At 44.5% G+C, this 24,417-nt stretch overlaps 1 protein-coding gene across 1 annotated transcript in view; it reads left to right on the top strand.

Moving 5' to 3' along the window:
- The window catches only part of TIMM44 (translocase of inner mitochondrial membrane 44), a 148,807-nt gene that overhangs the window by 111,323 nt on the left and 13,067 nt on the right, over positions 1–24,417 (top strand). Inside the window, exons 9-10 of the mRNA XM_069741305.1 lie at positions 12,252–12,376; positions 19,670–19,720. Coding sequence (XP_069597406.1) covers positions 12,252–12,376; positions 19,670–19,720 — 176 coding nt within the window. The remainder of the gene's footprint in view (positions 1–12,251; positions 12,377–19,669; positions 19,721–24,417) is intronic.

The following is a 24,417-nucleotide window of genomic DNA, read 5'->3' as shown; positions in this document are numbered from 1 at the left end:
TAAAAATAAGAAATAATGGTTTATCTATTACATTACTTAGTTCTCTTAGTACTCGTGGGTGTATGCCATCCGGACCCGGAGATTTATCTATTTTAATCTTATTTAGCCGGTTTCGCACCTCTTCTTGGGTTAGATTGGTGACCCTTAATATAGGGTTTTCATTGTTTCTTGGGATTTCACCTAGCATTTCATTTTCCACCGTGAATACCGTGGAGAAGAAGGTGTTTAATATGTTAGCTTTTTCCTCGTCATCTACAACCATTCTTTCCTCACTATTTTTTAAGGGGCCTACATTTTCAGTTTTTATTCTTTTACTATTGATATAGTTGAAGAACAGTTTGGGATTAGTTTTACTCTCCTTAGCAATGTGCTTCTCTGTTTCCTTTTTGGCAGCTTTAATTAGTTTTTTAGATAAAGTATTTTTCTCCCTATAGTTTTTTAGAGCTTCAATGGTGCCATCCTGCTTTAGTAGTGCAAATGCTTTCTTTTTACTGTTAATTGCCTGTCTTACTTCTTTGTTTAGCCACATTGGGTTTTTCCTATTTCTAGTCCTTTTATTCCCACAAGGTATAAACCGCTTACACTGCCTATTTAGGATGTTCTTAAACATTTCCCATTTATTATCTGTATTCTCATTTCTGAGGATATTGTCCCAGTCTACCAGATTAAAGGCATCTCTAAGCTGTTCAAACTTTGCCTTCCTAAAGTTCAATGTTTTTGTGACTCCCTGACAAGTCCCCCTAGTGAAAGACAGGTGAAACTGCACAATATTGTGGTCGCTATTTCCTAAATGCCCAACCACCTGCAGATTTGTTATTCTGTCAGGTCTATTAGATAGTATTAGGTCTAAAAGTGCTGCTCCTCTGGTTGGATTCTGCACCAATTGTGAAAGATAATTTTTCTTGGTTATTAGCAGAAACCTGTTGCCTTTATGGGTTTCACAGGTTTCTGTTTCCCAGTTAATATCCGGGTAGTTAAAGTCCCCCATAACCAGGACCTCATTATGGGTTGCAGCTTCATCTATCTGCTTTAGAAGTAGACTTTCCATGCTTTCTGTTATATTTGGGGGTTTGTAACAGACCCCAATGAGAATTTTGTTACCATTTTTCCCTCCATGAATTTCAACCCATATGGACTCGACATCCTCATTCCCTTCGCTAATATCCTCCCTTAAAGTGGACTTTAGACAAGACTTTACATAGAGACAAACCCCTCCTCCTCTCCGATTTTTACGATCCTTTCTAAACAGACTGTAACCCTGTAAGTTAACTGCCCAGTCATAGCTTTCATCTAACCATGTCTCGGTTATTCCCACTATGTCAACGTTACCTGTAGATATTTCTGCTTCTAGTTCTTCCATCTTGTTTGTCAGGCTTCTGGCGTTTGCGAGCATGCAGTTTAGAGGATTTTGTTTTGTTCCAATCTCCTCACTGTGGATTGTTTTAGAAATGTTCTTACCTCCCTTCTGAGTATGTTTTCCTGGGTCGTCTTTGTTCGAGTCTAATGTTTTTCTTCCCGTCCCCTCTTCTTCTAGTTTAACGCATTTGATCCGCTTGTCTTCTGCCTGGCCACCAAAACCCTCCTGTCCTTACCAGATGGTTCCTCAATTAAAGATCTCATGGACCGTTACATGGAGAACCTTGCCCATTCGGTTTTCGAAACCTCGGGCACGGCACTTTCTCCCTCTTTTGTCGTGGTGTGGGTAGCTAAAGCTATGGTCTCTTGGGCAGATACCCCGAGCAGGACCATTCAGGACAGTGACCTCCCCCGAAAGCAGCAGACCTGGCCTATCAGATCTCCTTGGCCGGGAAATATTTGTTGCATCCGTCCCTAGACATGGCTTACTGTGCTGTGCTTGCAGTCTCGAACACCATCACCATCCGACGGGCACTGTGGCTCAGTGAATGGCGAGCAGACTCTGCTTCCAAAAAGTCCCTGACGTCTCTGCTTTACCAGAACGGTCATATATTTGGAGAGAAGCTGGATCGGCTTACCTCGGATGCCACAGGAGGAATGAGTAACTTCCTTCCCCAACAGAAGACTAGGCAACCTTTTCGTTGTCAACAACAGTTGCATTTCTGGTCCTTTTGTAGCAATTCCAGTTGGTCCAATGCGACCAGCTCTTCCGGATCGGGGCATTCCCCTCATGGGGACAGGGGTCCCCAGGTCTCGTATAAGACCAACCAGTCAGGGAAGGGCCGATCCAAGCAAACTAGATCAAAGGGATACAGGTTCCATAGATTCTCTGCCCAATTACTCACTTCCCTATCCAGTCGACACCAGCAGAGTAGTCAGATGTCTGCCTCTATTTCGTCATATCTGGCTCTCTGTTGTCCACGACGAATGGGTCGGAGACCTGGTATGAACCCGGATAAAAGATAGTTTTCTTCCCGACCTCCTGCACTGGTCATCATTCTGGTCTCAGAAAGCAAGAGGTCCGAGGGGGGTCTACTGAAACTTATTCCTGGTCCCGAAGAAGGATGGTACAGCCCATCCTGGATCTGAAGTTCCTAAACAAGTTTGTCAGGGTCCGGCACTTCAGGTTGGAGTCCCTCCACTCTGTCATCACCTTGATGGAGAAGGGGAATTCCTGGCATTCATAACACTTGTTGCGGACAAGTATTATGTGTGATCTGTATTATGGCATTATGTGTGATCTATATGACGGTATTATATGTGATCTGTATGGTGGTATTATGTTTGATCAGAATGGTGGAATAATGTAAAAAATATATGACTGTATTATATGATAACTATATTGTGGGATTACGTGTGATCTATGTGGCATTATTATGTGACAATTATATGGTGGTTTTATGTGTGATCTACATGGTGTTGTGTGTGATCTATATAACGATATTATGTGTGATCTGTATGGCGGTATTATGTGAGAAGTATATGGCGGTATTCTATGAGAACACTGGCGGTATGTGTGATCTATATGATGGTATTATATGAGAACTATATGGCGCCATTATGTGAGATCTATATGGCGGTATTATGTGAGAACTATATGATGTTTATAGCCTAGGAAGGGGTTAATACCCATGGATCTTCCCAGGCTATGAATATCAGCCCGCAGCTGTATATTTAGCCTTTATTGGCTATTAAAATAGGGGGACCCCCATAAAAACGATGTGGGGTACCTCTATAATTAATAACCAGAAAAGGCTATGCAGACAGCTGCGGGCTGATGTTAATAGCCTAAGAAGGGGCCATGGATATTGCACCTACCCTTCCCTGGCTACAAACACCAGCTCAAAGCCACCCCTGAAATGGCGCCTCTCTCTTCCCACTACCCTGTATAGGTGTCATATGGGTAGTAATTGTGGGGTTAATGTCACCTTTGTATTGTAAGGTGGCATCAAGCCGGCTTAGTAATGGAGAGGCGTCAATAAGACACCTATCCATTACTAATCCTATAGTTGTTAAGGGGTTAAATAAACACACAGCCAGAATAAAGTATTTTAATAAAATAAAACACTACACAGTTTCTCATGTTTATTAGTCAGCTAACCATGCAACGCTCTCAATCTCCTGGAAAAAAAAAAAAAAAAAAATACCAGCAGTATACTCCCTGTTCCTGCACACACACATATACGCAGTTACACACGGACACCCGCACACAGACACGCACATATTCACAGCTCACACAGTCTCCGCCTACACACAGATTTTTACACCTGCAGTTTTGCTGCGGATTTGCCTAACTCAATGGTAGTCAATGGGTGCAGAAACGATGCAGATCCGCAAAAAGAATTGACATGCTGCGGAAAATAAAACCCTGCAAATCCGCACATATTTTTCCACAGCATGTGCACAACAATTCTCAATTACCCATTGACTAACATTGGTTGTGCACTACACTGCAGATTTGATGCAATTCCGCACATCCAAAAACGCTGCAGAAAAGCATCAAAATCATCCAAGTGTCTCACCCCTGCTGTTCCATGTGTATCTCTCCCCATCATGCTCCAAGTGTCTCACCTCTGCTATTCCATGTGTATCTCTCCCCATCACGCTCCATGTCTCACCCCTGCTGTTCCATGTGTATCTCTCACCCCTGCTATTCCGTGTGTATCTCTCTCCCCATCACGCTCCATTTCTCACCCCTGCTATTCCATGTGTATCTCTCCCCATCACGCTCCATGTGTCTCACCCCTGCTGTTCCATGTGTATCTTTCCCCATCACGCTCCATGTGTCTCACCCCTGCTTTTCCATGTGTATCTCTCTCCCCATCACGCTCCATGTGTCTCACCCCTGCTGTTCCATGTGTATCTCTCTCCCCATCACGCTCCATGTGTCTCACCCCTGCTGTTCCATGTGTATCTCTCCCCATCACGCTTCATGTGTCTCACCCCTGCTGTTCCATGTGTATCTTTCCCCATCACGCTCCATATCTCACCCCTGCTGTTCCATGTGTATCTCTCTCCCCATCACGCTCCATGTGTCTCACCTGTGCTGTTCCATGTGTATCTCTCCCCATCACGTTCCGTGTGTCTCACCCCTGCTGTTCCATGTGTATCTCTCCCCATCACGCTCCATATGTCTCACCCCTGCTATTCCATGTGTATCTCTCTCCCCATCACGCTCCATGTGTCTCACCCGTGCTGTTCCATGTGTATCTCTCCCCATCACGCTCCATGTGTCTCATCCCTGCTATTCCATGTGTCTCTCCCCATCACGCTCCATTTCTCACCCCTGCTGTTCCATGTGTCTCTCTCCATCACGCTCCATGTCTCACCCCTGCTGTTCCATGTGTATCTCTCTCCCCATCACGCTCCGTGTCTCACCCCTGCTGTTCCATGTGTATCTCTCTCCCCATCACGCTCCATGTGTCTCACCCCTGCTATTCCATGTGTATCTCTCTCCATCACGCTCCATGTGTCTCACCCCTGCTGTTCCATGTGTATCTCTCCCCATCACGCTTCATGTGTCTCACCCCTGCTGTTCCATGTGTATCTCTCTCCCCATCACGCTCCATGTGTCTCACCCCTGCTGTTCCATGTGTATCTCTCCCCATCACGCTCCATATCTCACCCCTGCTGTTCCATGTGTATCTCTCTCCCCATCACGCTCCATTTCTCACCCCTGCTGTTCCATGTGTCTCTCTCCATCACGCTCCATGTGTCTCACCCCTGCTGTTCCATGTGTATCTCTCTCCCCATCACGCTCCGTGTCTCACCCCTGCTGTTCCATGTGTATCTCTCTCCCCATCACGCTCCATGTGTCTCACCCCTGCTATTCCATGTGTATCTCTCCCCATCACGCTCCATGTGTCTCACCCGTGCTGTTCCATGTATCTCTCCCCATCACGCTTCATGTGTCTCACCCCTGCTGTTCCATGTGTATCTCTCTCCCCATCACGCTCCGTGTCTCACCCCTGCTATTCCATGTGTATCTCTCCCCATCACGCTTCATGTGTCTCACCCCTGCTGTTCCATGTGTATCTCTCTCCCCATCACGCTCCGTGTCTCACCCCTGCTGTTCCATGTGTATCTCTCCCCATCACGCTCCATGTGTCTCACCCCTGCTGTTCCATGTGTATCTCTCTCCCCATCACGCTCCATGTGTCTCACCCCTGCTGTTCCATGTGTATCTCTCCCCATCACGCTCCATGTGTCTCACCCCTGCTGTTCCATGTGTATCTCTCCCCATCACGCTCCATGTGTCTCACCCCTGCTGTTCCATGTGTATCTTTCCATCACGCTCCATGTGTCTCACCCCTGCTGTTCCATGTGTATCTCTCCCCATCACGCTTCATGTGTCTCACCCCTGCTGTTCCATGTGTATCTCTCTCCCCATAACGCTCCATGTGTCTCACCCCTGCTGTTCCATGTGTATCTCTCCCCATCACGCTTCATGTGTCTCACCCCTGCTGTTCCATGTGTATCTCTCCCCATCACGCTTCATGTGTCTCACCCCTGCTGTTCCATGTGTATCTCTCCCCATCACGCTCCATGTCTCACCCCTGCTGTTCCATGTGTATCTCTCCCTATCACGCTCCATGTGTCTCACCCCTGCTGTTCCATGTGTATCTCTCTCCATCACGCTCCATGTGTCTCACCCCTGCTGTTCCATGTGTATCTCTCCCTATCACGCTCCATGTGTCTCACCCCTGCTGTTCCATGTGTATCTCTCTCCATCACGCTCCATGTGTCTCACCCCTGCTGTTCCATGTGTATCTCTCCCTATCACGCTCCATGTGTCTCACCCCTGCTGTTCCATGTGTATGTCTCTCCATCACGCTCCATGTGTCTCACCCCTGCTGTTCCATGTGTATCTCTCTCCCCATCACGCTCCATGTGTCTCACCCCTGCTGTTCCATGTGTATCTCTCCCCATCACGCTCCATGTGTCTCACCCCTGCTGTTCCATGTGTATCTCTCCCCATCACGCTCCATGTGTCTCACCCCTGCTGTTCCATGTGTATTTCTCTCCCCATCACGCTTCGTGTCTCACCCCTGCTGTTCCATGTGTATCTCCCCATCACGCTCCATGTGTCTCACCCCTGCTGTTCCCTGTGTATCTCTCCCCATCACGCTCCATGTGTCTCACCCCTGCTGTTCCATGTGTATCTCTCCCCATCACGCTCCATGTGTCTCACCCCTGCTGTTCCATGTGTATCTCTCTCCCCATCACGCTCCATGTGTCTCACCCCTGCTGTTCCATGTGTATCTCTCCCCATCACGCTCCATGTGTCTCACCCCTGCTGTTCCATGTGTATCTCTCCCCATCACGCTCCATGTGTCTCACCCCTGCTGTTCCATGTGTATCTCTCCCCATCACGCTCCATGTGTCTCACCCCTGCTGTTCCATGTGTATCTCTCCCCATCACGCTCCATGTGTCTCACCCCTGCTGTTCCCTGTGTATCTCTCCCCATCACGCTCCATGTGTCTCACCCCTGCTGTTCCATGTGTATCTCTCCCCATCACGCTCCATGTGTCTCACCCCTGCTGTTCCATGTGTATCTCTCTCCCCATCACGCTTCATGTGTCTCACCCCTGCTGTTCCATGTGTATCTCTCCCCATCACGCTCCATGTGTCTCACCCCTGCTGTTCCATGTGTATCTCTCCCCATCACGCTCCATGTGTCTCACCCCTGCTGTTCCATGTGTATCTCTCCCCATCACGCTCCATGTGTCTCACCCCTGCTGTTCCATGTGTATCTCTCCCCATCACGCTCCATGTGTCTCACCCCTGCTGTTCCATGTGTATCTCTCCCCATCACGCTTCATGTGTCTCACCCCTGCTGTTCCATGTGTATCTCTCCCCATCACGCTCCATGTGTCTCACCCCTGCTGTTCCATGTGTATCTCTCCCCATCACGCTCCATGTGTCTCACCCCTGCTGTTCCAAGTATATCTCTCTCCTCATCATGCTCCATATGTGTCTCATCATTCTACATGTCTCGCTCTCCCATCAGTCTCTCTCAGGCCATGTGCACACGTTCAGGTTTTTTCGCGCTAAAAATGCTATAAAAACTCAGAATGCATTATGTATGCGTTTTTAATATCATTTAGAATGCATTCTGCACGTTTTGTGCACATGAGTGTGTTTTTTTCCGTGAAAAAAATGCATCGCGGTAAAAAAATGAGCATGTTCGTTATTTTTGCGGATTTTCTTTTTTTTGTCCCGCAATTCTATGCATTTGGGAAAAAACGTGTCAAAAACGCGTCAAAATCGCGGTAAAAATGCATGCGGATTTCTGGCAGAAATGTCCTGTTTTTGTCAGGAAAATTTCTGCAAGAAATCCTGACGTGTGCACATACCCTCAGCCACACCAATGTATCTCTTCCCCTCCCTCCACAATGCCTGACCATTCACTGCAGACCTGGATCTCCTCCTTCTTATCTTACTGATGGATGAGTCACAGACAGCTCAGCTCAGATAATGCTGCTCCATACACACCACATGTCTTCACTCTTCCTCCAGTCCACCATGCTGCTGAGCCAACTGTGTTCTGCTCCTCTGTAAACAAGCTGTGCTTCTGATGCAGTAGCTGCTGGTGATAGCAGGTCACAGGGCAGTCACACACAAAATGGCTCTGCCCTGGGATGCTGCTCTTCATTCTGCCCCAGGAATATTAGACCACCCAAAAGGGGAGGGAAATGGTGATGTCAGCAGTTTCTGCCCCAATTTTCCAGGTAACAGTAAAGCTGATAAGTCTCACTATAGCTGCTTGAAGTCTAAAACAGAAAATGCTCCCCCTAGTGGTAAATATATATATTTGTAAGAAAATATATAATATTTTTCATATAGAAATGTTTGCAAACATTGCATTAATACATTTTATTTACTATTTTAAGCTTAATTTCACAAAAAAACAAACTACAAGAAAACTGGTGGCACCTTCCCTTTAACCCCTTTCTGACATCAGACGTACTATCCCGTCGAGGTGGGGTGGGACCCTATGATCACCGACGGGATAGTACGTCATGCGATCGGCCGCAGCTGACATCCGGCAATATGTGCCAGGAGCGGTCTCGGACCGCTCCCGGCACATTAACCCCCGGCACACCGCGATCAAACATGATCGCGATGTGCCGGCGGTACAGGGAAGCATCGCGCAGGGAGGGGGCTCCCTGCGGGCTTCCCTGAGCCCCCCGCAGCAACGCGATGTGATCGCGTTGCTACGAGGGTCTCCGTACCTCCCTCCCTGCTCCAGGCCCGGATCCAAGATGGCCGCAGCATCCGGGTCCTGCAGGGAGGGAGGTGGCTTCACAGAGCCTGCTCTGAGACAGATCGGTGATCTGACAGAGTGCTGTGCAAACTGTCAGATCACCGATCTGTGATGTCCCCCCATGGGACAAAGTAAAAAACTAAAAAAAATGTTTTCCAAATGTGTAAAAAAATCCTAGATAATGAAAAAAAAAAATATTATTCCCATAAATACATTTCTTTATCTAAATAAAAAAAACAAAACAATAAAAGTACACATATTTAGTATCGCCGTGTCCGTAACGGCCCGACCTATAAAACTGGCCCACTAGTTAACCCCTTCAGTAAACACCGTAAGAAAAAAAAGAGGCAAAAAAACAACGCTTTATTATCATACCGCCGAACAAAAAGTGGAATAACACGCGATCAAAAAGACAGATATAAATAACCATGGTACCGCTGAAAGCGTCATCTTGTCCAGCAAAAAACGAGCCGCCATACAGCATCATCAGCGAAAAATAAAAAAGTTATAGTCCTGAGAATAAAGCGATGCAAAAATAATTATTTTTTCTATAAAATAGTTTTTATCGTATAAAAGCGCCAAAACATAAAAAAATGATATAAATGAGGTATCGCTGTAATCGGACTGACCCGAAGAATAAAACTGCTTTATCAATTTTACCAAACGCGGAACGGTATAAACGCCTCCCCCAAAAGAAATTCATGAATAGCTGGTTTTTGGTCATTCTGCCTCACAAAAATCGGAATAAAAAGCGATCAAAAAATGTCACGTGCCCGAAAATGTTACCAATAAAAACGTCAACTCGTCCCGCAAAAAACAAGACCTCACATGACTCTGTGGACCAAAATGTGGAAAAATTATAACTCTCAAAATGTGGTAACGCAAAAAATATTCATAAAAATCCGCTATAAAACCCGCTATAAAAGTAAATCAAACCCCCCTTCATCACCCCCTTAGTTAGGGAAAAATTAAAAAAATGTGCTTATTTCCATTTTCCGGTTAGGGCTAGGTTTAGGGCTAGGGTTAGGGTTGGGGCTAAAGTTACGGTTAGGGTTTAGATTACATTTACAGTTTGGAATAGGGTTGGGATTAGGGTTAGGGGTGAGGTTAGGGTTACTGTTGGGATTAGGGTTAGGGGTGTGTTTTGGATCAGGGTTTCAGTTATAATTGGGGGGTTTCCACTGTTTAGGCACATCAGGGGCTCTCCAAACGCGACATGGCGTCCGATCTCAATTCCAGCCAATTCTGCGTTGAAACAGTGCTCCTTCCCTTCTGAGCTCTCTCGTGCACCCAAACAGGGGTTTACCCCAACATATGCAGTATCAGCGTACTCAGAACAAATAAGACAACAACTTTTGGGGTCGAATTTCTCCTCTTACCCCCGGGAAAATACAAAACTGGGGGCTAAAAAATAATTTTTGGGGGAAAGTTTTTTTATTTTTTTATTTTCACGGCTCTGCGTTACAAACTGTAGTGAAACACTTGATGGTTCAAAGCTCTCACAACACATCTAGATAAGTTCCTTAGGGGGTCTACTTTCCAAAATGGTGCCACTTGTGGGGGGTTTATACTGCAAACTCTGCAAACGCAATGTGACACCTGCAGACCATTCCATCTAAGTCTGCATTCAAAATGGCGCTCCTTCTCTTCCGAGCCCTCCCATGCGCCCAAACAGTGGTTCCCCCCACATATGGTGTATCATCGCACTCAGGACAAATTGGGCAACAAATTTTGGTGTCCAATTTCTTCTCTTACCCTTGGGAAAATAAGAAATTGGGGGAGAAAAGATAATTTTTGTGAAATAATGATTTTTTATTTTTACGGTTCTGCATTATAAACTTCTGTGAAGCACTTGGTGGGTCAATGTGCTCACCACACCTCTAGATAAGTTCCTTAGGGGGTCTACTTTCCAAAATGGTGTCACTTGTGGGGGGTTTCAATGTTTAGGCACTTCAGGGGCGCTCCAAACGCAACATGGCGTCCCATCTCAATTCCAGTCAATTTTGCATTGAAAAGTCAAACGGCGCTCCTTCCCTTCTGAGCTCTCCCACGCGCCCAAACAGTGGTTTACCCCCACATATGGGGTATCAACGTACTCAGGACAAATTGTACAACAACTTTTGGGGTCCAATTTCTACTTTTACCCTTGGTAAAATAAAACAAATTGGAGCTGAAGTAAATTTTTTGTGAAAAAAAGTTAAATGTTCATTTTTATTTAAACATTCCAAAAATTCCTGTGAAGCACCAGAAGGGTTAATAAACTTCTTGAATGTGGTTTTGAGCACCTTGAGCGGTGCAGCTTCTAGAATGGTGTCACATTTGGGTATTTTCTATCATATAGACCCCTCAAAATGACTTCAAATGAGATGTGGTCCCTAAAAAAAAAAAAAAATGGTGTTGTAAAAACGAGAAATTGCTGGTCAACTTTTAACCCTTATAACTCCCTAACAAAAAAAAATTTGGGTTCCAAAATTGTGCTGATGTAAAGTAGACATGTGGGAAATGTTACTTATTAAGTATTTTGCGTGACATATCTCTGTGATTTAATTGCATAAAAATTCAAAGTTGGAAAATTGCGAAATTTTCATAATTTTCGCCAAATTTCCGTTTTTTTCACAAATAAACGCAGGTACTATCAAAGAATTTTTACCACTATCATGAAGTACAATATGTCACGAGAAAACCAGTCAGAATCACTGGGATCCGTTGAAGCGTTCCAGAGTTATAACCTCATAAAGGGACAGTGGTCAGAATTGTAAAAATTGGCCCGGTCATTAACGTGCAAACCACCCTTGGGGGTAAAGGGGTTAAGAATATTATTATTATTATTTTTTTTTTACAGATAGATCTTTGATATTTCTGTATGGATGTAAAAAAAAAATTATCCAGTAGAACGCGGCAAAATAAGCGCTTTGGAAAGTACCAAAAAGACACTTGCAAAAGAAGCTTCAGGTTTCTAAAATTCCAGAGAAAAGTAGCAATTCCTGAAGTGTCTGCTTGAAAACAGAATTTTTGACCACTGGAAAAAGACTGTGTGAATATAACCTTAGGCTACGTTCACACTAGCGTTATGCGCCGCTGCGTCGGCGACGCAACGCGCGACGCACGCAAAAACGCACGCAAAAACGCTGCGTTTTGCGACGCATGCGTCGTTTTTTGCCAAGATTCGGACGCAAGAAAAATGCAACTTGTTGCGTTTTCTTGGTCCGCTTGCGGCAAAAAAGACGCATACGTCGCACAACGCAACAAACAAAAACGCATGCGTCCCCCATGTTAAATATAGGGGCGCATGACGCATGCGTCGCTGCTGCGTCGCCCGACGCAAACCCGACGCAAACTAGCATAACGCTAGTGTGAACGTTACCTTAGATGTACAAAAGGTGCCCTAACCATGAGTTCCCAGTTCTTTCATCCATAGACCTAATCAGAGTTTTGTGACACTGTACATCTCTCTATGTATAGTTATTAGTAATGCGTATATTATATTTTTAGGCATATATACGGTAAGTATTTTTTTTGTATTCCGTGTAAAATAATGTAATACTTATGCTATTATCCATTTTTTAGGGGGAATGTTTTCCAAAACTGAAATGTCAGAGGTTTTAACAGAAATTGTAAAGGTTGATCCAAGTTTTGATAAGGATGCTTTTCTGAAAATGTGTGAGAAGGATATAATCCCAAACATCCTAGAGGTAAGATGAGTTGATTATTTAGTGGCGTACAAGACTCTTCTATGTTGCATGTAATAGGCACTGCGAAAGGCTGCCGATGGGTGCGGTATGGGTTCCCTGACAGTTTGTTAAAAACACTGCTCTGCTCTTGTAAGCATTGTGCAGACAGGCTCAGTAAGTCTATGGATCCATACACTGGTGAGAATGGTGTACGCACTTCAGAGCAGTGTTTTCGGCAATCAGCGGGGAGCCCCAAGGATAGGCAGGGAATCTGTCCTCAGATGACTTATCAGGTTTTTGTGTTAAATGTATTTTTTTTAATTCATTTTTGGCAATTCTACTGCAATATTCCTACTTGCTACTGAGGCTATTCCTGTTTCAGAAACTGAACATGGTTATTAGCAGCAATAGACTGACTCGCACCCCATTTTTTGTTCTGAAGCTTGTAATGAGCGTGTGTTCATTGCGAAGAGAGAGGTAGCTGTCACATTATCTATTATGAGTGCTGGATCCTGTGTTCTTTGACAGCATTGGCTTTATAGAGCCTCAGAAGTTGAGCGATAGATGGAGAACAGGTAGCTGGGTATGGCCATGCAATGGTTCACCGATCGCCTGTATTTGGTTTGAGCAGTCATTCTGTGCTAATAGGTTCCTTTTAAGGTAGCTTTGCCAGGTGTTCTGTGCTACCCTGTCTGAGGGCTGCAGAGCATGCCCAGGAATCTCAGCCCGGCAGTGAGAATAAATCAGAAGACACTGCGGGGCGGGATGGCCTGGCAGGGCGGCCGCACAGGCGCAGTTAGCTAGACTGCAAATGAGGACCGAGGACGGGCAGCGCTCACTGCACATGCCCAAGGCATGAGAAAAGAGCGCAGGCGCCGGCTCATTTGAAAACAGCGCTGAGGAGGCGGCGCCCGGCGCGCACAGACCCGGAGTGACAGCTGTGCTGTGTCTGATTAGCAAGGAAAGACCTGCCTCCCTGGCGATTTCAGGGTAAGAGGGGGCACATATTATAAGTGATTATTTCAGCGTGTGCAGGCATTATAACTAAAGAGCCACCTTGTCAGAATGCAGCATTTGTGCTGCACAAGGTGGCTCTTTTAGTTAGAAAACGCCTGAGGGGGGTGACAGGTTCCCTTTAATCCCATATGACGTACTATCCCGTCGAGGTGACCTGGGACTTAATTCCCAGTGACGGTATAGTACGTCATATGTGATTGGCCACGCTCACGGGGGGAGCGCGGCCGGGTGTCCTCCGACTATCGCAGCTGACATTCGGCACTATGTGCCAGGAGCGGTCACGGACCGCTCCCGGCCCATTACCCCCCCGGAACACTGCGATCAAACATGATCGCAGAGTTCCGGGGGCATAGGGAAGCATCGCGCAGGGAGGGGGCTCCCTGCGTACTTCCCTGAGACCCTCGGTACAAGGCTATGTGCTCTCCTTGTACCGAGCGTCTTCTCCCTGCAGGCCCCGGATCCAAAATGACCGCAGAGCTACATCCGGGTCCTGCCGGGAGGTGGCTTACCAGCGCCTGCTCAGAGCAAGCGCTGGTAAGCCTGCAGCCCTGCATGTCAGATCGCTGATCTGACACAGTGCTCTAAGTGTCAGATCAGCGATCTGACACTATAACATTATGTCTCCCCCTTTAGCAATGTTATAAAGTAAAAAAATATATATATATTCACATGTGTAAGAAAAAAAAATCCTAAATAAATAAAAATATGTATTGTTCCCATAAATACACTTCTTTATCTAAATAATAATAATAATAAAAACAATAAAAGTATACATATTTAGTATCTCCGCTTCCGTAACGACCCCACCTATAAAACTGTCCCGCTAGTTGACCCCTTCAGTGAACGCGGTAAAAAAAAAAAAAAAAGAGGCAAAAACCAAAGCTTTATTATCATACCGCCGAACAAAAAGTGGAATAACACGCAATCAAAAGGACGGATATAAATAACCATGGTACCGCTGAAAACCTCTTGTCCCGTAAAAAACGAGCTTCATCAGCGAAAAAATAAAAAGTTATAGTCCTCAGAATAAAGCGATAAAAACTATTTTATAGAAAAAATTGTTTTTGTATCGCATAAAAGCACCAAAACATAAAGAAAGGATATTAATGAGGTATCGCTGTAATCGTACTGACCCGAAGAATAAAACTGCTTTATCAATTTTACCAAACGTGGAACGGTATAAACGCCCTCCCTCCCCCCCCCCCCCCAAAAAAAAATAAAATAAATAAAAATTCATGAATAGCTGGTTTTTGTTCATTCTGCCTCACAAAAATCGGAATAAAAAGCGATAAAAAAATGTCACGTGCCCGAAAATGTTACCAATGAAAACGTCAACTCGTCCCGCAAAAAGCAAGACCACACATGACTCTGTGGACCAAAATATGGAAAAATTATAGCTCTCAAAATGTGGAGACGCAAAAACTATTTTTTGCAATAAAAAGCGTCTTTTAGTGTGTGACGGCTGCCAATCATAAAAATCCGCTAAAAAACCCGCTATAAATAGTAAATCAAACCCCCTTCATCACCCCCTTAGTTAGGGAAAAATAATAAAATTAAAAAAATGTATTTATTTCCATTTTCCCGTTAGGGTTGGGGCTAGGGTTTCAGTTATAATTGGGGGTTTCCACTGTTTAGGCACATCAGGGGCTCTCCAAACGCAACATGGCGTCCGATCTCAATTCCAGCCAATTCTGCGTTTAAAAGTAAAACAGTGCTCCTTCCCTTCCCTGCTCTCCCGTGCGCCCTAACAGGGGTTTACCCCAACATATGGGGTATCAGCATACTTAGGACAAATTGGACAACAACTTTTGGGGTCCAATTTCTCCTGTTACCCTTGGGAAAATACAAAACTGGGGGCTAAAAAAATAATTTTTGTGGAAAAAAAATTATTTTTTATTTTCACGGCTCTGCGTTATAAACTGTAGTGAAACACTTGAGGGTTCAAAGCTCTCACAACACATCTTGATAAGTTCCTTAGGGGGTCTACTTTCCAAAAATGTGTGTTTGAGGGGTTTCAATGTTTAGGCACATCAGTGGCTCTATACAAACGCAACATGGCGTCCCATCTCGATTCCATTCAATTTTGCATTGAAAAGTCAAACGGCGCTCCTTCCCTTCCGAGCTCTGCCATGCGCCCAAACAGTGGTTTACCCCCACTTATGGGGTATCGGCGTACTTAGGACAAATTGTACAACAACTTTTGGGGTCCATTTTCTCTTGTTACCCTTGGTAAAATAAAACAAATTGGAGCTGAAGTAAATTTTGTGTGAAAAAAAGTTAAATGTTCATTTTTATTTAAACATTCCAAAGATTCCTGTGAAACACCTGAAGGGTTAATAAACTTCTTGAATGTGGTTTTGAGCACCTTGAGAGGTGCTGTTTTTAGAATGGTGTTACACGGTGAACGCACCTTGAAAAAGAGCAGCGAAACGCGCGTCGGTGGCGGCGTGACACGGGCCCGGCTCCTTACTATATGATGGGTAAGCTCCCTAAATGAGTACTATAACTCTGCTATATATTACTTTGCTGCAATTATGCAGTAATTCCTGATGCTAGCTGATACATGTCACTGGGGAAGGCTTCCCATTAAAACTTTGGGCACTATGCACTTTATGCTTTGATATTTATTTTCTTGCCGGTGAACCTGTGACTACCCTAACCCTTTATGTGTTAAGTGTTGTTATATGTGTATTAATTTATTATTGATGGAATAAAGTATTATATACGTTTTTACAAAATTTGGACTGAGTACTCCTTGTTTTTCTGGGTATATCACTGCATTCCTCCACCAGTTGGGCCTTTTTGGCAGAAGCCTCTCCTCAGTGCAAGACATATGAAAGCCTGCGTAGTTTGCTGAAAAACATATGAAGGACTCCCAGACTATGAGAAATACGATTCTCTGGTCTGATGAGACAAGATAGACCTTTTTGTGGATAATTCTCAGCTTTATGTGTGGAGAAAACCAGGCACTGCTGATCACGTTCCCAATACAATCCCAACATTGAAACATGGTGGTGGCAGTATCATGCTATGGGGGTGGTTTTCAGCTGCAGAGGCAGAACGACTGGTTATCATTGAAGGAAACATGAATGCGGCCAAGTACAGAGATATCCTGGATGAAAGCCTCTTCCAGAGTGCTCTGGACCTCAGACTTGGCCGAAGGTTCACCTTCCAACAAGATTATTACCCTAAGCACACAGCTAAAATAACAAAGCAGTGGCTTCAGAACTGTGACCATTCTTGACTGGGCCAACCAGAGCCCTGACTTAAACCCAGTTGAGCATCTCTGGAGAGACCTGAAAATGGCTGTCCACCAATGTTCACCATCCAACCTGATGGAACTGTAGAGGATCTGCAAGGAAGAATGGCAGAGGGTCCCCAAATCCAATGTGTGAAAAATGTGTTGCATCATTCAAAAGAAAGGCTGTACTAGCTCAAAAGTGTGCTTCTACTCCATACTGAACAAAGGGTCTGAATACTTATGACCATGTGATATTTCAGTTTTTCTTTTTTAATAAATTTTCAAAAATTTCTACATTTCTGTTTTTGTTCAGTCAAGATGGGGTGCAGAGTGTACATTAATGAGAAAAAATGAACTTTTTTAAGTTTACCAAATGGCTGCAATGAAAGAGTGAAAAAATTTAAAGGGGCCTGAATACTTTCTGCACCAACTGTACGTGTTTCTCAACCATAACTGTAATGCAGTCGTAACCCTAAGGCACATACTGTAAACCAAACATTAATATTCTATTAATATATTTTTCCCAAGTCTAACCTTACTTCACATGTCCAAACACTAATTTGAATATTTCCCAACATTAACCCACTTTTTCCAAACCTAACCCTAATGCTTATCCTAGCCCTAATGGATATTTCCCAACCCTAACCTTAAAACTGATTTTGTAACCCAAAGGCATCTTCACAACCCTAACCCTATGGCACACTCCTCGTCTAAGTGCATGTCTTATGTATAATGCATGTGTCTTAACCCAAACCTTAATACACATGTTCCAACACTTTTTCTTATCCACTCTTCCCAGTCTTAACCGTAATGTACCTTGACCAAAAGAACTCTAATTTGAATATTTACCAACACTTATGCACATTATCTGACCCTAATTATGAAGTCTTAAGGTACCTTCTCACACAACGATATAGTTAACGATATCGTTGCTTTTTGAGACGTAGCAACGATATCGTTAAGGAAATCGTTCTGTGTGACAGCGACCAACGATCAGGCCCCTGCTGGGAGATCGTTGGTCGCTGAGGAAAGTCCAGAACTTTATTTCGTCGCTGGATCTCCCGCTGACATCGCTGGATCGGCGTGTGTGACACAGATCCAGCGATGTCTTCACTGGTAACCAGGGTAAACATCGGGTTACTAAGCGCAGGGCCGCGCTTAGTAACCCGATGTTTACCCTGGTTACCAGCGTAAAAGTAAAAAAAAAAAAAACTACATACTTACCTACCGCTGTCTGTCCCCGGCGCTCTGCTTCTCTGCACTCCTCCTGCACTGGCTGTGAGCGTCGGTCAGCCAGAAAGCAGAGCGGTGACGTCACCGCTCTGCTTTCCGGCCGCTGTGCTCACAGCTAGTGCAGGAGGAGTGCAGAGAAGCACAGCGCCGGGGACAGACAGCGGTAGGTAAGTATGTAGTGTTTGTTTTTTTTACGTTTACGCTGGTAACCAGGGTAAACATCGGGTTACTAAGTGCGGCCCTGCGCTTAGTAACCCGATGTTTACCCTGGTTACCCAGGGACTTCGGGATCGTTGGTCGCTGGAGAACTGTCTGTGTGACAGCTCTCCAGCGACCAAACAGCGACGCTGCAGCGATCGACATCGTTGTCGGTATCGCTGCAGCGTCGCTGAGTGTGAAGGTACCTTAAGCCCCAAACCTAATCCTTTTTCACTAGCCTATGGCACCTGTCCTGGCTATAGCCCTACACGTGTCCCAACCCCAAAGCACGTGTTCTATCCCTAGTGCACATTCACCAATCCCAATCTTAGAGAGTCTGTCAGGTTGAAAATGGTATCTGATACGCAGGCAGGTTGCTATAGAGCAGGAAGAGATGATCAGATTAATATACTTTTCTGGGGGAAAGGCTTCACTGAAACTTGGCGTAATAAGAGATACGTGTATACATACATGGCATGTAAGGAACAGTGCACTTTATTCTCTACGCATTTCTCAGCACTCTGACTTCATCTCCTGTTTGATCAGAGTTGGATTCGGTTTTCTCAGATGTGGAGAAGATGGTAGAAAAATGTCTCCATCTTCTCCCTTCTCTCAATCTTTGAAAATCGGACTACTCTCAGATGTCATCTGAGTGCAGTCCGATGTTTTCCACCTACTCATTAAAGGGAATCTGTCACCTCATTTTTCGCATATAAGCTGTGGCCACCGCCATTAGGGGCTTATCTACAGCATTCTGTAATGCTGTAGATAAGCCCCCGATGTAACCTGAAAGATAAGAAAAGCAAGTTAGATTTTGCTCAACCAGGGGCGGTCCCGTGCAGTCCAGATCCGATGGGGGTCGCGGGTCCGGCACCTTCCATCTTCATGTGATGACGTCCCCTTCCTTGCTTCTGTCGCGGCTCCTCCGCAGTCGTACTGATTTGCCCTGTTGAGGGCAGAGCAAAGTACTACAGTGCACAGGCGCCGGGAAAGGTCAGAGAGGCCCAGCGCCTCCCATCTTCATAGGATTATGACGTGCTCTTCTTTGCTTCCTCCCGCGGCTCCTGCACAGGTGTAATTCTCTGCCCTGTTGAGGGCAGAGCAAAGTACTGCAGTGCGCAGGCGCCGAGAGGTTCAAGAAGCCCAGGCCCTGTGCATTGCAGTACTTTATGCTGCCCTCAAAAGGGTAAATCAGTACGCCTTAACAGGAGCCGCGACAGAAGCAAGGAAGAGGACGTCACCGTATGAAGATGGGAGGACCCGCGACGCCCACCGGACCGCTCCTGGGTGAGTATAATCTAACCTCTCTTTCAGGATACATCGGGGGCTTATCTACAGCATTTCAGAATGCTGTAGATAAGCCGCTGATGCCGGTGGGCTTAGCTCACCTTCGATTTTGGGGGTGACAGGTTCCCTTTACCTTGAATGGCCAAGTTCAAGCCGAATATCGGATGAAACTCAGGCTTGCTGCAATTCTTTCCTCGGACAGTCTATCAGAAGAAAAAAATCAGACATGTACAAGTCCCCATAGACTAATGAGTGCGATCCGATGTTTTGTCGGACTGATAATATGGTTGCGTAAACGAGTTCTAAGGGTGTAAATCAATTTACTTTTTCTTTTCAAGGCAATTGTAAGAGGCGACCTTGATGTTCTCAAGGACTGGTGCTACGAAGCGGTGAGTTTGCATTTCTTTGGTAAACTTTCTATACAATTCATGTTTTCTAGAAGGTTCCCTAATTTACTGTGGTGTGGTTGTCTGGCATTAGTCAGTGCATTACATAAGTAATAGATTTATAAAGCAGAGATATACATTATTATTATTTATTAGCCCATCTGGCAGTATTTCGGTTCCATAACAGAACCTCTCTTTTGAGAAAGCTGGAACCAAAATTTTGACACATGGGCTAATAAGTCTTTGACTGTGTTGACGTCATTAGGAGTGCTGCTTATTTTTCTATCTATATTATATTGGAATAAAAGGGTAAATGTCCAAAAAGCTTTTCACCCATATTATAGTATTTTTGGCACAGCTTTTTTTTATAGTGATGTTTCAGAACATTGATATTAGGACACTGATGAGGTACAATAAAATGAATTTCTACTTCCCTTAACGGATGCCAATCTAGATGGCAACTGCAGCATTGATAATAGTTGGCACCAGGAAGGGCTAAGGGTACGTTCACATTTGCGGTTTGCGCCGCAGCGTCGCCGCCGCAACAAAACGCATGCGTCGTGCGGCCCTATCTTTAACATTGGCGCCGCATGGGGCCGCATGTGCATGCGTTGTTGCGTTTTACGCCGCATGCGGCGTTAGGGCGCACCTGTCTGGGCGCGGCAAACGCAACATGTTGGATTTTTTGTGCGGCGCCGACCTTTTAAAAAACGCATGCGTCGTGCGGCCCTATCTTTAATATTGGCGCCGCATGGGGCCGCATGTGCATGCGTTTTGCTGCGTTTTTGTTTGCGTTGTGCGTTGCGGCGACGACGCTGCGGCGCACAACGCAAATGTGAACTTAGACTTACTTGTGCCCCGCAGTGCCAATGCAGATCCTTAGGCTGCCGATAACTACGGTAGACGAAGGCTCCAGCAAACTTAATAAACTTTAATTTAGTAACATACATAGTAACATAGTTAGTAAGGCCGAAAAAAGACATTTGTCCATCCAGTTCAGCCTATATTCCATCATAATAAATCCCCAGATCTACGTCCTTCTACAGAACCTAATAATTGTATGATACAATATTGTTCTGCTCCAGGAAGACATCCAGGCCTCTCTTGAACCCCTCGACTGAGTTCGCCATAACCACCTCCTCAGGCAAGCAATTCCAGATTCTCACTGCCCTAACAGTAAAGAATCCTCTTCTATGTTGGTGGAAAAACCTTCTCTCCTCCAGACGCAAAGAATGCCCCCTTGTGCCCGTCACCTTCCTTGGTATAAACAGATCCTCAGCGAGATATTTGTATTGTCCCCTTATATACTTATACATGGTTATTAGATCGCCCCTCAGTCGTCTTTTTTCTAGACTAAATAATCCTAATTTCGCTAATCTATCTGGGTATTGTAGTTCTCCCATCCCCTTTATTAATTTTGTTGCCCTCCTTTGTACTCTCTCTAGTTCCATTATATCCTTCCTGAGCACCGGTGCCCAAAACTGGACACAGTACTCCATGTGCGGTCTAACTAGGGATTTGTACAGAGGCAGTATAATGCTCTCATCATGTGTATCCAGACCTCTTTTAATGCACCCCATGATCCTGTTTGCCTTGGCAGCTGCTGCCTGGCACTGGCTGCTCCAGGTAAGTTTATCATTAACTAGGATCCCCAAGTCCTTCTCCCTGTCAGATTTACCCAGTGGTTTCCCGTTCAGTGTGTAATGGTGACATTGATTCCTTCTTCCCATGTGTATAACCTTACATTTATCATTGTTAAACCTCATCTGCCACCTTTCAGCCCAAGTTTCCAACTTATCCAGATCCATCTGTAGCAGAATACTATCTTCTCTTGTATTAACTGCTTTACATAGTTTTGTATCATCTGCAAATATCGATATTTTACTGTGTAAACCTTCTACCAGATCATTAATGAATATGTTGAAGAGAACAGGTCCCAATACTGACCCTTGCGGTACCCCACTGGTCACAGCGACCCAGTTAGAGACTATACCATTTATAACCACCCTCTGCTTTCTATCACTAAGCCAGTTACTAACCCATTTACACACATTTTCCCCCAGACCAAGCATTCTCATTTTGTGTACCAACCTCTTGTGCGGCACGGTATCAAACGCTTTGGAAAAATCGAGATATACCACGTCCAATGACTCACCGTGGTCCAGTCTATAGCTTACCTCTTCATAAAAACTGATTAGATTGGTTTGACAGGAGCGATTTCTCATAAACCCATGCTGATATGGAGTTAAACAGTTATTCTCATTGAGATAATCCAGAATAACATCCCTCAGAAACCCTTCAAATATTTTACCAACAATAGAGGTTAGACTTACTGGCCTATAATTTCCAGGTTCACTTTTAGAGCCCTTTTTGAATATTGGCACCACATTTGCTATGCGCCAGTCCTGCGGAACAGACCCTGTCGCTATAGAGTCACTAAAAATAAGAAATAATGGTTTATCTATTACATTACTTAGTTCTCTTAGTACTCGTGGGTGTATGCCATCCGGACCCGGAGATTTATCTATTTTAATCTTATTTAGCCGGTTTCGCACCTCTTCTTGGGTTAGATTGGTGACCCTTAATATAGGGTTTTCATTGTTTCTTGGGATTTCACCTAGCATTTCATTTTCCACCGTGAATACCGTGGAGAAGAAGGTGTTTAATATGTTAGCTTTTTCCTCGTCATCTACAACCATTCTTTCCTCACTATTTTTTAAGGGGCCTACATTTTCAGTTTTTATTCTTTTACTATTGATATAGTTGAAGAACAGTTTGGGATTAGTTTTACTCTCCTTAGCAATGTGCTTCTCTGTTTCCTTTTTGGCAGCTTTAATTAGTTTTTTAGATAAAGTATTTTTCTCCCTATAGTTTTTTAGAGCTTCAATGGTGCCATCCTGCTTTAGTAGTGCAAATGCTTTCTTTTTACTGTTAATTGCCTGTCTTACTTCTTTGTTTAGCCACATTGGGTTTTTCCTATTTCTAGTCCTTTTATTCCCACAAGGTATAAACCGCTTACACTGCCTATTTAGGATGTTCTTAAACATTTCCCATTTATTATCTGTATTCTCATTTCTGAGGATATTGTCCCAGTCTACCAGATTAAGGGCATCTCTAAGCTGTTCAAACTTTGCCTTCCTAAAGTTCAATGTTTTTGTGACTCCCTGACAAGTCCCCCTAGTGAAAGACAGGTGAAACTGCACAATATTGTGGTCGCTATTTCCTAAATGCCCAACCACCTGCAGATTTGTTATTCTGTCAGGTCTATTAGATAGTATTAGGTCTAAAAGTGCTGCTCCTCTGGTTGGATTCTGCACCAATTGTGAAAGATAATTTTTCTTGGTTATTAGCAGAAACCTGTTGCCTTTATGGGTTTCACAGGTTTCTGTTTCCCAGTTAATATCCGGGTAGTTAAAGTCCCCCATAACCAGGACCTCATTATGGGTTGCAGCTTCATCTATCTGCTTTAGAAGTAGACTTTCCATGCTTTCTGTTATATTTGGGGGTTTGTAACAGACCCCAATGAGAATTTTGTTACCATTTTTCCCTCCATGAATTTCAACCCATATGGACTCGACATCCTCATTCCCTTCGCTAATATCCTCCCTTAAAGTGGACTTTAGACAAGACTTTACATAGAGACAAACCCCTCCTCCTCTCCGATTTTTACGATCCTTTCTAAACAGACTGTAACCCTGTAAGTTAACTGCCCAGTCATAGCTTTCATCTAACCATGTCTCGGTTATTCCCACTATGTCAAAGTTACCTGTAGATATTTCTGCTTCTAGTTCTTCCATCTTGTTTGTCAGGCTTCTGGCGTTTGCGAGCATGCAGTTTAGAGGATTTTGTTTTGTTCCAATCTCCTCACTGTGGATTGTTTTAGAAATGTTCTTACCTCCCTTCTGAGTATGTTTTCCTGGGTCGTCTTTGTTCGAGTCTAATGTTTTTCTTCCCGTCCCCTCTTCTTCTAGTTTAACGCCCTCCTGATGAGTGTAGCGAGTCTTCTGGCGAATGTGTGTTTCCCAGGTTTGTTGAGGTGTAGTCCGTCTCTGGCGAGGAGTCCATCATACCAGTAATTCACACCGTGGTCCAGGAATCCAAATCCTTGTTGTCTGCACCATCGTCTTAGCCAGTTGTTTGCATCAAGGATCCTGTTCCATCTCCTGGTGCCATGCCCGTCTACTGGAAGGATAGAAGAAAAAACTACCTGTGCATCCAGTTCCTTTACTTTCTTCCCCAACTCTTCAAAGTCCTTGCAGATTGTCGGTTTAGAAGAAAAAGTCTTTTGGAAAGAGAGAATGAAAAAGACTAAGAAAATTGTTTGGCTCCTAAGGCCCAAAACACATTAGTATTAGTGGTTAAAAATATCCTTTTCCTGTTCCCACAACTGCCCTGCAGACCTGTGTCTCTCTAGAATAACCGTGTACACTATTACGACCCTGCAGTCTTAACACTTTTCATCTGTCCCCTTCATATTACGAATATATATTTAGTAGATTATCAAGAACCAGTGGACAGATGGATATCGATATGACTGCAGGATCAGGCTGTCTCCTGGACCTTTACCCTGGAATATATTTATCTTTCTTTGGGGAAAGTTGGCTAAGTAGTATGGGATTTGTCTTCCCACAAGCTATGACTACCGTCAAGCCATCAAGTTCAACCTCTTCTACTTCCACATACAGTTAGGTCCATATATA

Source organism: Ranitomeya imitator, chromosome 1 (assembly GCF_032444005.1).
Source record: "Ranitomeya imitator isolate aRanImi1 chromosome 1, aRanImi1.pri, whole genome shotgun sequence".
Lineage (NCBI taxonomy): Eukaryota > Metazoa > Chordata > Amphibia > Anura > Dendrobatidae > Ranitomeya > Ranitomeya imitator.
Note: the sequence above shows the minus strand (reverse complement) of the source record. Positions and strands in the feature narration are given on the sequence as shown.